This window comes from Carettochelys insculpta, chromosome 2 (assembly GCF_033958435.1).
Source record: "Carettochelys insculpta isolate YL-2023 chromosome 2, ASM3395843v1, whole genome shotgun sequence".
Taxonomy (NCBI): domain Eukaryota; kingdom Metazoa; phylum Chordata; order Testudines; family Carettochelyidae; genus Carettochelys; species Carettochelys insculpta.
Window position 1 is genome coordinate 88,897,286 of NC_134138.1, and position 13,040 is coordinate 88,910,325.

The following is a 13,040-nucleotide window of genomic DNA, read 5'->3' on the forward strand; positions in this document are numbered from 1 at the left end:
CTGTTGTGTGATATGTAGTTGGTGAGTATTTGTTTCAGGTTGGGTGGCTGTTGGTAAGCAAGGACTGGGCTGTTTTTCAAGGCCTGTGGGAATGAGGGATCATCATCGAGGATAGGCTATAGATCTTTGATAAGGTATTGGCAAGGTTTTAGCTGGGGGCTGGGGGATGTAAGTGGTGACCAGTGGTGTTATGTTGCTTTTGTTGTTGGGTCTTTCCTGTAGTAGGTGACTTCTCACTACCTGCCTGGCTCTGTCAATCCATTTCTTCACTTCCCTGGGTGGGTATTGTAGTTTTAAGAATATTTGATAGAAATCCTGTAGGTGTTTGTCTCTGTCTGAGGGATTGGATCAAATGTGGTTGCACTTTAGGGCTTGACTGCAGACAATGGATCGTGTGATGTGTTGTGGATGAAAGCTGGAAACAGGTAGGTAAGTATAGTAGTCAGTAGGTTTCCAACATAGGGTGATATTTATGTGACCATCACTTATTTGCACTGTAGTGTCCAGGAAGTGGATCTCTTGTGTGGACTGGTCCAGGCTGAGGTTGATGGTGGGGGGGAAATTGTTGAAATGTCAGTGGAATTCTTCAAGGGAGTGGAATGCAAGTGGGATTCTTTAAGTATATATCCTGGCCAAACTGTAGCTTTCTACCTCATGCATTTGACAAAATGGGCTCTTGCCCATGAAAGCATATGCCCAGATAAATGTGTTAGTCCTTAAGGTGTCACAGGACTGTTCGCTGTTTTTCCACAGCTAGGCTGATGCCAGGCAGCTTATATCAACTGAACCTTGTAGCAAAGACTAGGCCCCAGTTAACCCACCAGCTGCCTCCCATCATCCTCTCTTGGCATAGAGCAGGGGTGGGGAACCCCCAGTCCAGATGTGGACTGTGGCTGGCCTGGATCTGGCCCCTGAGTCTCCGTGGTCCACTCCCCAGTATCCAGCCCATGCAGTGTATGGAGCCCCAAGATTTGCAGGCCAGATTCAGGCAAGCAGGGGCTGGATCTGTCCCATGGGCTCTGACTGGTGGGTGCAGGAAGTGAGGCCACTGCCACGGCCACCACCATTCCTCCTCCCCCCGCAAGTCATAAATCCACACAACTCCAGGTTTCTCTTCATTCCCTGGGGCCTCCCTATCTGACAAGCTTTGAAATCCCTTCTCTGCTTGGTCAGGATGTCTCCCAGGTCTCCATATCTGGAGCATTTTCTTCAGGCTTTGTCACAGCTTCTTGAGGTTTCCCCCCTTCACTGCAACTTCTTCAACTTTATTAAACTGGAAGCCCTGGTTCCTCTCCAGTGGAGCTCATCTATTAATCAGGGTTGGCTTAGCCCTAGGATCTTCTGAACCTGACACTTGGACTGGCCTGCACGTAGGAGTGCTTATTGCTGATGAAACATTTGATCAGACATCTAGGCATTCTTTGCAACTCATAAATTTCCCCTTGGCAGAACAGAACTCCACTTTTACATCTTGGCAACTGCCTCTGAAGTCCTTTTTCCACTGCATTATGTATGGTTGCACTGGCGATATAAACATTTCTGGAATTCCTGAACTTCACAACATGATCGGTTGTTTTTTAAAAATTTTATGTTCCTAATGGGAATCCAGTCCTCAAGTTGCAGAGTTTTGTTTTTGCAGAATTCTGCCAGTCCAGTGCCATAGTTGGCTTTAAATTGGCATCTCATGTGAACTGATTGGTAGTGCACTCCAACAGGTTCAGGTCCTGAGCCAAGCAAAATTCCTGTTTGAAGTCAATAGGCTCAAAAGGAGCACTTTTCCTATAAAATGATCATAATGATCCAATAAACAAGGAAGATTGGGGATTTCTGTGTCAGTGACTTTATAATCTCCTGGTTTTTAGTTAAGAGTTCTCAAAAGCATTTCCGTTAAGAAATGAAACATGTTGTTTGTTTTTTTCCCTTTGTGTTTGCACAAATCTTTGCACATATATCCTAATTCAGCTCATTTTAATTTCACATTTTTCAATGGAATTTTGATTTTTTTTTTTTTCATGAAGTGACTGCACTTTTTGACTCTCGTCTCCAATTCATGAACAAGATATAAACCAGGAGTTTTATTGTATTTGGTTCACTTTTGACGAATTAAGATTCTGCACTGTTTAAAAAAAAATTAAATATCCTGGAGTTACTTCATGATCTTTTAGGCCTGATCCAAAGCCAATGGAAGTCCATGGAAAACCCCATTTCAATGGCTTCAATTCAGGCTTTTAGCTGCTTCCCTTCCTTCCCTTACTCAGCGTTTGATACCGCTCCCACCAAAGTTGACCACTTGATTGAGGATTTTACAACCTGACTCTCTGAGCCTTGCAGAAGGAAAAAAAAAAAAGGACGGCTCTTCACAGAAGCAAAACTTCAGTCCACTGCTCAAAGCATGACTAAGAAAAATTAGCCCAAGCTAGAATGGCTTAATGTGCCCATCTTAGTTGTTAAACTGCTTTTAGGAACTTGGCTCAATCAAAGGGATATCGTCATGAAAACACAAGAGGCAGATTCCACAGGAACAAAGTGACCTTTAAGAGGAACATGTTTGGAGGCCTAGCTGAGGAATAAACATGTATGTGTCCATACATATGTGTGTCACATGCCATTTTATACCTTCATCTGTCAGGTCTCCCACCTTCTATTGGGCAATCAATGATGTCAATTCAAATTAAAATTTCTGTCTGTTTAAACCAATAGGGCCACCTACTGTGAATGGAAGTTAAGCACATGTTCTGGGGAAATATATAGGGGAGCACAACTGCTCAGTCAGTCAAAGGGGAAATTTGGTAGTTAACTCCTTTAACTTATTCTTTTCTGTTCCAGACATATCCTGCGTGAGTTGTAGGTGAGAACATGAGAGCAAAACACTGAGTTAAACAAGTATATCTTTGCTTGAGAAATTCCTTTTACATTGTTCCCCCAAACAACTGCTGCTGATGGCCCTTTGTAAAATGAAGGTGGTAAATAATGGTATTTTCAATCCTGTTTTGCAGGTCTGAGGTACTGACATGGCTCCCGGCGTCAGTTGTTTTTGTGGGCATTATCTATGCAGGTTCCAGGGCATTATCTAGACTGGTAAGACACAGATGGAAATGAATAACCAGGTTCTCTGTACTTCGTGGCTGCTTTACTAAGGCTGCTAGAAATTAGAGTGTGGAGTGCCACCAAGAAGTACTTTGCGTCCTGAACTCCCACTAACTTCAGTACCTGCTGAGAGGACTCAGCACCTCCCAGGAGTGCTCAGCATCTTGCAACATACAGCCTTGCCCATTTGCCTTATGCAAACAGTGAAGAGGGTGGAGGAGTTGGTAACTTTGATATTTTTTGTTTTCCTTTATTGCAAAGGAGATGAGATCAGTGGAAAAAGTTGATTAGAAAAAGCTTATGTCCCTTTTATGGGATATTTTTGACACAATATGGGGTTTGAAAAATATTGCAAAACTTCTGTTTGGGAAGAGATAAAAGCATTGAATAGATCCATAAAGTACTTTAAACCATAATGTCCCAATGAAGATCGAGGTGAAGTCAAATAAGCTTTAGAAATAGTTAATATCATTTAACAATATAAATTGCTTTTAACATTTTTGGATTTTGGAAATCCTGTGATCTTATTTAAAAAAACCCACAGCGGTATTTTATAGTAATTGTGCAAACTTCCCCATTAGATTTGTCAATACATTCCAGTCGAGACCTAGAAAACACTATTCAAACTACCTGGCCAGATCATACCTATCCAAATATAACCTTGGCTGACCCACTGCTCCTTCAGCTTACCCATTTCCTAACCCTTCCCTACTGCTTGGATACCTGAATGTTTAGGAAAGAAGGGAATGTCTTTTGGGGTAGAGGAAGGGTTGAGCCCACTTCTGTGTGGGCAGGCATAAAGAGACACACAGTGAGGTTCCCATCCATGCACGGTCAGTGTCCAAACCTCTCTCTGACAGAAGCTGCCAGTTGTATTTGATTTTAGGATGTGCCCAAATAGGAATTGAAGGACAATCCTGCAAAAGCTTAGGCATATGAGCAAGTTACTGATTTGAATTGTCCCTTTAGCTTCATAGACCCTAACTGGTGTGTAAGTTTGTGTGTTCAAGTGAATTTCATTCCTGAATGCATGCTTCGATGTCCACTGTAGGCACATAATATAGACGTAAGGCAAATGGATTTAACAAATCACTGGAGCTGGGCTTTCTCTCATCAGCTATGTGTTTGGTTCTTAGCTCCAGTAGTTTACCTCCCAAGTCAAAATTAATTTAATTTCATGGTCTAAGTCAGGGGCTCAGTCCTGCCAGCACTCTGTTAATGAATAATTAAAAACACAATTGTTTACTGGGTCGGGCATTCTGGCCTTATCAGTTGAGGTCACAAAAAACACTGTACATCTTTCTGCTCAGGACAGGTCTGGAGCTGGAAGAGGATGGCTTGTGTCTGGACTGAGATGCATTGAGAGAACCATGTGCAGAAGTCTGCGCAGAATCTAGTTGCAATGGCTGGTCCCATCCAGGGTACCTTCCGTTCATGAGAACTAAAGCCACTCACATTTAAAAAAAAATCACATCAAAGACAATAAACATATGGAGAAGATGAACTGAGCTGGACAAATTAGAGCAATTTTTGGCTCTAAGATATATTTTCTTTGATAGGAGGAGTTAAAAGCACACACACGCAAAAAATTACAAACCCACTTGTAAACTGGCTGCATAAAAGGAAGAATGTAAATTCTTGTGTTAACTTTCCTTGGTGATCATTATTTTTAGTGTTTCCTCTTATTGTGTCCAGCTCAAGATGCTTATATTAGATGGTTTCATTTTTACTTTTTCACTTGGCATCAGATGTACATGTCCAGCTGTCGAATTAGGACTTCGTAGGTTTTCAGTACCAGAAAGGGAGCAGCAGGCAACTTGCTTTCTGCATGCACTTTTGTTCGCTTGGTGTTTTTTATAATTTTTCTGGCTAATATAAAGGTATCTAAAGTGATCACCATGTAAATGTATATGTGTTCATTGACACATCTGAATTGACGTTAGAACCAGGACTGTTTTAGTGAGAAAATTCGTTCTGCTGTGTGAGAGAGAAAAACAAAACGCAGAAAATTGAGTTAGGGATTCCTTTGCAAAGGAAAATCTAAGATGTATTTAGTGTGTATATTGTGCTCTCAACTACTTTGCAAACATGCATTATCTGTCCAAGTCTATTTTCTCACTCTGTGGACATTAATATTTACTTTCCTCACGTCAGTATTATGAGAATTCTGACTTTGACGTTTTATGACTTTGGGTTGCCTTTGTTTTTCAATTCCAATCCAAGATGCCTCAGGCCTGATTTACAAAAGCTGCCGATCACTTGCAGTCCAGCTGATCTCACCTCGAGTCAAATAATCACTATTATTATTGTCTATTTCTTGATTACTTTCACTGGCATAGCAGGAAGAGGGCTTTGTCTCAAAGGCATAATTACAGCACCGCTCGAGTACCCTGCTCTATACTTCTTCCTGAGTTTGTGACAATTCTCCATAGGAGAAATTTATGGCAAATTGTAAAAGTGGCACCCTCAATGCAATAATCTTAAGTAACACCCAACTTGCTGTATCAGCAGACAGATACAGGAAAATAAACAAGAACAGTTTGCTGTAGACTGAGAGATAGGGCACTAATTTGGAATGTGGTTTTTCTTCTCCCCTGTTAGCCAATCCCTGTATTCCTTACCGTGCACAATGCAGCAGAAGTTATAGCCTGTGGATTCCAGAAGTTTGTGCAGAGAGAGGTAATTGATATATGAAAGGCCAGCTCCAGTAATGCAGCTGCGCTGTAATATGATGGTGTGTTTCTTTTAATGCCTAAACTAATCCAGCATGCTTTCCTGTCTGCCCTGATTGCCCTGCTTTGAGTCCCACCGACACCATTCACTGTCCGCAAATATCAAGCTCTTGACTTTCTTCTTTACTGGGGAACAACTCTGAATGAGTATCGACAGTTTGATCCATATTATTTTAAGACTGGTTTGGTCCTGATGACGTGTTCCTTTTGAAAATGAAAACTCCTTTATGCCTGATATAAGAACTTGATCCTTTGACCTCAGTGACAGGAGGGGTGAGCCCCTTAAACATGCAGGTCCAGTGCGTACAATGGTTGGATAAATGGTCTGAGTCTCATGTGAACTATATTCACAGCTGAAATTGATTGCATCTCAGCAGGAAATTCAGGGGGAAAAACACATGTTTTAAGATGCTACATATGTTGCATTGCTTTTTAAGACCTGTGGTGCAAATGTGAGGGTGCCCCTACAGTGCATTTTTAAAACACCCAATAGCAAGCCTCGGATTTTGGGTCTACAGACTCAGGCTTGTGGGCTCACGCTATAGAACTAAAAGCAGCTGTGTGGACATTTGGGTTTGGGCTGGGATGAGGGCTCTGAAGCTCAGGAAGGAGAAGTGGGTGTCAGAGACTGAGCCCCAGCCTGGACCACAATGTCTACACAGCTGTTTCCAGGGCCATGTCCTCACACACCATAATTCCCATGTAAGTCAAGAGAAAGAGTCCTATTTCCTTTAACAGGAGTGTGGTGTGCCTCTTCAGATGCATTGGAGATCCTTCTTATTAGACATCAGTGTGTCTTGTTATGTAGAGTGGCCCTGACAAGTGCTTCACATTGCATGCAGCCGCCTCTGGGCTGGCTATTCTGAAAGGAATCTTTCATTAATTCTATCTGTGGTGCACAGAGTGAAAGACAGTCTGCACCAGATGCCACTGAACTGAAATTCAAAGTCTGTACTTTCATCTGGAACCCACTTCAAGTTTGAGGGGCATATCGACATTCAGGATTTTGTCTCATTTGAAAATAAAGGCCGGGGTAAAAGGAAGGCCAGGCAGGGCAGGGGTTAAACAGGGCCTGTTGACCCAATCAGCACCACCCCAGTTCACCTGCAGCCAGTGTCAGGCCTGGAGGGGTATAAAGGGAGGGAAGCCAGCCAACCATCCAAGAGGCAGGAGTTGGCTCTGAGGCAGCAAGGCCCAAGCCAGAACTGCCACTTGGTTGGCCGCGGGAGGGCAGAGCCTCAGGACCCTCCCTCAGGCACAAAGGCAGGGAAAGCCCCTCCCAGGGAACCCCTCTCCTGCCAGAGGGGAAACCGGATTCTTGGGGCCACACCCCAAACTTATCCATTAGCCTCTCAGGTGGGGCTGAATACCCACACCCTAGGCCCCTGGCCCTGGCAAGGGGGCCTAGTCACTAGGTCACCCTGCCATCGGTGGGAACCGCTCACAGTCAGGTATAGAATTCATATCTGGTTTCAGGTTAAGAAGACCAGTTCTCTGAAAATTCAGTTCTGAGAGTGGTTTACATCGGGGTAGGCAATAAAGCAGCGTATGGGCTAGACACAGTTCACCAGGGTTAGCCCCTAGTGGGGTGCTGGATGCTTTATTTACTTGCAAGTCCACAGGTACAGCTGTTCCCAGTTCCCGCTGGCTGCAGATTACTGTTACCAGCCTATGGGAGCTGTGGGAAGTGGAGCGGAGTGAGACATCACTTTCTGCACCTTCCATTGGTCACAGCTCCTATTGGTGAGCGGCCGTACCTGCAAAAGTGGAGATAAATAAAGTATCCAGTAGTCCAAGGGCTAACTTCAGCGAACCATGTCTGTCTGGCAGGCTACTTATTGCCCACCTCTGGTTCATGTCAATCTATATTCCTCATTCTATTGCAAAGTAAGTGTCCCAGTCAAGCACAATGGCTGTTTTATTGTTCTTTGTCAGCAACTTGGAACCAGTTTATTTGCCTGTTGTGTTGACGTTTTTTCTGATCATATGTAGAACTTATTTATTAAATTATTAGTTCTGCAGTTTTGCTACTTATAGCAAATATTTAGAGCCCTCAGAGAAAATGTTTTTCAAATCTACCTCCCAACTTAACACAAAAAATGACTCCCCTTTCTGATCAGACATTTTACATCTTTTGAGCATGTTTTCTTTCTTTTCATACAGCAGACCACTCTCCTAAAAATCTGTAGGTAAGTTGTCTAAGCTCACTCAGATGGGGGGAATTGCATTCGTTTTGGCTCTGGTCTCTGTATTTGCTTCAGATAACGGAACACCGAAACAAAGTGTAACTTAAGACACATTTCTGTGGGCAGGAGGCCCACATTGCAACATTTATGTAATTAAATTATCTTTTTATATATTTTCATTTTCTAAAAGCAATCTAGTAAATAGATTTTTCTCTTTTATATAAAATAAATGGCATTGCTAGAAGGCCAGTGATTATAACCAACAAACCGTTTCATGCACGTGATGAAAGCAAAAAATGTTTTTGGAAAGGAAACATTTCACGTTTTGGCTTCCAAAGGATAATCATGAGTAGCAAAAGAATGAAGCTTGATGCCAAGTAGCTCAAGGACGGCCTTTCTGAAAACTGTAGGGCCCAATTCTGCCACCTTTCTCATGCTAGTTGGAAAAATCTGTTCCTTAATTTGTTGCCTCTAAATTTTACCCCTGAAAAGGAGAGAGGGAGAATGACAAATAGAAGAACCACTCATTCAGCAGACAAGTATCCTGTCCTTTCCATTCTTGAAGTATGGACTAGCCACTCAGCTTTGGAGCTAGAGAGTGTAGCTACTTCCTTGGTCCTAAGCAGACAATATTGATGTAACATTTATGCTACTTAGAAGCAACACTTTCACTGATGTGTTTAAATGTTTTTTTCAGTGGAGGTGATCTTGTCATACACAGGTTTTGATCTCTGTATTATCTCCATGAAGAATGCCCGAGTTTTTCATGCTTAGTTTTGCTTCCCTCCCCCCCACCATTTAAAAAATATCTCCCCCAATCTGTAGGAAACTAACTGCAAAAACAAATGTTAATTAGTGTTACTATTGATGTGAAGTTCATTGCAGTAATAAAGGTAGACTTGAACTTTGGCTGAAAGAGCTTATATCAGGGATGGGCAATAAGCCCAAGCAGTTCACCAAGGCTGCTTGCACGTCATTTACTTGTGTGGCTGCTTTCTGCAGCTCCCATTGGCTCTGAACAGTGATCCGTGGCCAATGGGAGCTGCAAGCAACCATACCTGCAGAGGCACAGATAAATGAAGTGCCAGCAGCCCCCCAAGAACTAACCCTGGTGAACTGCATCTGCCCCACTGGCCGCTTATTGCCCATCCTGGCTTACTTTCTGAATTAGAAGAGCTTAAGGAATGACGACAACAGAAGAAGGAAGAGCTACCCAGGGAGGGATCATGGCTGCTACAATTAAAGAAAATGGTCTCCATTCCGCCCCGCATCTGAGCTCTGCCTGGAGCAAAGAGGAGGGTGCTGTCAAAGAGCAGTTTATAGCTACCTGGTTCTGCAGTTGACTCAGCCCTGATGTGCGTAAGAGAAGCCTTAAGGTTCTTACACCAGTGAAGGATTGGTATCGTAGAGCTTCTCTTCATTGCATCCTCAGTCCCCTGTGGCCCCAAGCATGCCCCCTGTGCTAGGAGTGAGGGGAGGAATGGCTGGGACTGGTGCCATCTCTGTTGGGTTTGTGACAGCAGGGAACTCCCCTCAACAAGTGGAGCCCTTTGCTGGCTTTTTATTGTCATAACCCGATCCACTATACGCTGCCTGAGTGCCAAATTCTCCCTTGCCACCATATGCTTAGTCCTCTCAAAGATGAAGCTTGGCCACAGCATTAACTTGGGTATATTTTGCAGTCTGATGATTCAATTATTTATCTGTTAAATATACAGAAGAACCTGTTGGTGGAAATGGTGATGATCTATGTAAAAATGAAGGGACGTCAATGTGAGGGTGAATGTATGGAAACTCCCAACCTCATCCAAGAGTGCAGCATTGGGTTACAAACTGTCTGCCTTTGTTTTCTTCCACACAGTGTGCTGTTCCTCCTGATCGCAGCAGGGTGCCTTCCTTTGTTTGACATGCAGGTGGGTTCTGTTTTGTATGCTGTCTTTGACCTTGGTATTTCAAAGTCCTGTTTGCAAACGGGCAATATATTTACATGGCTTTTGCTGGTGCATTAAGGCAATTCACAGTCAATTTTGCGAATGGATTAAAAAATGTCTCTGTAGCCTAACATTACTTGTTACTATTCAAGATAAAATATCATTATTATTTTATTTGTTTGTATGGCGGTAGCTTGTCAGAGAGCCAGTCTCAAGGAAGGCTGTTCCAGTGGTTAAGAGGCTAGCCTGGGACTCGGGAAACTCAGGTTTAATTTCCTGCTCTGCCACAATACTTCCTAGATGATCCTGGGGAAGTCAATTTGTTTCTCTATACCTCAGTTTCCTATCTGTAAAATGGGGTTAATAGCACTTCTCTTCCTTTCAGGGTATTGTAAGGCTATATTAAAGATTGTGATATGCAAAGATGACCATATAAGCTTGGAGACCATCTTTGTGTGATCAATAATCATGGACCAGGGCTCCATTATTCAGGCACGCTGCACAAGCACAACCCTAATAAAAAGATGGGGCCTTGTTCCTCACAATCTAAGTAGCAGAAATTGTGAGGTTTTTTTTTCACAGTGATGTTTTCTGTACTCGTGGTGTGTGTGCGCTGAAAAAGTGCCTCTTTAGATGCTGTAACCAGCCCTGCTGATGGGGGCAGTGGGGAGCCAACCACATAGGGCCAGCATTTCAAAGGATCTCTGGGCCATTTTGAAACGCTGTGGGAGCATCACTCTGCCACTCCACAAGGCTTCTGAGGGCTGAGCAGAGCCCAGTGCCATACTCTAGATGGCACTAAGGGCTGACTTTCCTTGGCCCTGCCCCTTCCACCCAAGGCCTCGCCCCTTCTGGGGGCATGGAGCCACCCTACCATACAATGCCACTGGCCCTGTGGTGGCTGTCGGCCCTGCTGACTGTCGCAGAAGGTACACACCTGGGGCAGGCCTAGTGCTGTGCACTGCAGTATTGGTTTGATCCGGGGATATGGTCTTTTCTGTCACAGGTCTGCAGAGGCTGAGAACCTTGGGGTACATCTATATAGCACCCCGACCCACAATCCCACTGACCCAGCACTAGGTCTCAGAGCCTGAGTCCACTGGCTCAGGCTCACCGGGCTCGGGCTGCTGAGCTCAGAAATATCTGTGTGGATGTTTGGGCTCAGGCTGCAGCTCAGGCTGCTATTATTTTAGCCCAGCAGCTTGAGCTCAGCAAGCATGAGTCAGTTGACTCTGGCTGTGAAATATGCTGCTACTATGGGTCTTTCTGGCGATGTAGGTGTACAGACAGCCTGACTGACGGCAGTGGGAAGGAACACTTCACAGCACTCTGCAACCACCCCCTGGCTGCTGTGCTCATTTGGGAGAATTGGTTGTGACACGTTTCTGAGGGCATCATGTCTCTTCCCCTCTGCTTGAAGGCTGGAGTCTCAGGTTATTTAAATCAATCCAGCTTGTCCATTGAAGCCAATTGAACTATACTGATTTTTACCAGTATGAAGGAGGAGGTGGGCCATGGAATATAAAGTCAGGATGCAGCAAGGGAGGATGACTCTCTGAGGAATCTGCAACGTTGCCTAAGTTGTTGGTGGTTATAGGGCAGTTCCCAGTATGTATCGTTCGGGAAACCAAATAGAAAAGAAGTACAGTATTGGTAGGTGAATTTACATGCATTTGCGTTTATTTATTTAGATGTTCTCTGTTGCAGTTTGATCCAGATGGTTATCTCTGGGCACTCGTTCACTTGATATGTGTTGGTAAGTTTTTGAAAAACTTGTTCTGAGAAAATAAAAACACATCAAGCAGGCAAATTGTGGCCTTCTTGTGAAGATAGGCAAATTTAAACTCTTGATAGGCGGAAGAAGAAATACTTTGATGAAGGACAAGAGAGGGTGTCTTCTCAGACTGCACCCCAGAGTAGAGAATAGGAAAGTTCCTCCCACTGTAGCTTTTCAAATAGAAAACAACAGTAGAGGAAAGTAGATGTGGCAGTTGATGGTAGTGCTGGCTCAGAAAATTCACATATAACATTAATGAGCAGTGGTAGTTTTGCGGCACTTTGGTGATTTTGCTGACTCGGGCTATGTCTGCAGGACAGCCTACGCTCAACATTGGCTATTTTGTCACATGTCACTGTCTAAACAGCACCACACGTCAAAGTAAAATGCTATTTTGAGGCATCCCGTACTCCTCCTTAGATGAGGTGCACAGGGATGTTCAAAAAGCAAGCCCATTATTTCAAAAAATACTTCAAAATGACAGGTGTGTTGCAGAGACACGGGGCAGCTATTTTGGGACACAGTAATCCCTTGATTTACATGGATGTTGCATCCTGGGCAACCTCCACATAAATCAAGTGTCGGGTAGATTGGCAGGGGGCGTGAGGGGTTGGGAAGATCCCTGGAATTCCCTTAGCTGGGGGATCAGGCACCTGGACCCTCTGCAGGGCTCTGCTGCTCCCTGCCTTCCCGCAGCTGGGCATAGCTGGGGAGCAGCAGCACTCCACCGCCACCAATCCAGCCGCCTGCTTCCCCTGGATGGGAGAAGTGGTGTGACTGCCAGCTCCAGCTGCCGGCTTCCCCCAGCTGGAGGAAGTGGCGGGGAGCAGCCATGAGGCCCCTGGCTTCTCCCAACTGGGAGGCACATAGCTGCTTGCGGCACAGTTTCTCCCAGCTGGGATGGGAGGGGGGTGGTGGCTTCGATTGGCACTTAAATGCGAGTTAAGTGCAAATGAAAATGGTGCTTCTGGAGTGTTTACTGTACCTCAAATGCACTCCAACTATTTTAGAAAGTTGCTTGGACCACTGATGCTGCTCAGCTGAAGTGCTTGAGTGCATTCCTGTGCTTGAAACACAAACAAGACACTTTGTGTGTGTGTGTGAGAGAGAGAGAGAGAGAGACAGAATGCAGTTGTGATTAAAATTTTGCTGACCTCATTGAGGCAAAGTAAAGGTGCTGTAGTCTGTAAAACATTAAAAGGCCCCTACCTCCATAGAGGATGGAGTATAAAAGGAAGAGGAAGTTAGTATGTTATCTATCTTCCTGGTTGGATAAAGCAGAGAAAACCCTATGGGATTCATTGCCTGGTGTTTCAATGGATGTGCT

General features: G+C 44.2%; 1 protein-coding gene across 4 annotated transcripts in view; it reads left to right on the forward strand.

Moving 5' to 3' along the window:
* The window catches only part of SLC35D4 (solute carrier family 35 member D4), a 92,907-nt gene that overhangs the window by 18,587 nt on the left and 61,280 nt on the right, over positions 1–13,040 (forward strand). For 2 of the 4 annotated variants that reach the window (XM_074987330.1, XM_074987333.1), the window contains 5 exons: positions 2,997–3,078; positions 5,689–5,766; positions 7,983–8,008; positions 9,867–9,918; positions 11,644–11,692. In XM_074987330.1, coding sequence (XP_074843431.1) covers positions 2,997–3,078; positions 5,689–5,766; positions 7,983–8,008; positions 9,867–9,918; positions 11,644–11,692 — 287 coding nt within the window. The remainder of the gene's footprint in view (positions 1–2,996; positions 3,079–5,688; positions 5,767–7,982; positions 8,009–9,866; positions 9,919–11,643; positions 11,693–13,040) is intronic. The other 2 variants (XM_074987334.1, XM_074987332.1) reach the window with 2 other exon arrangements.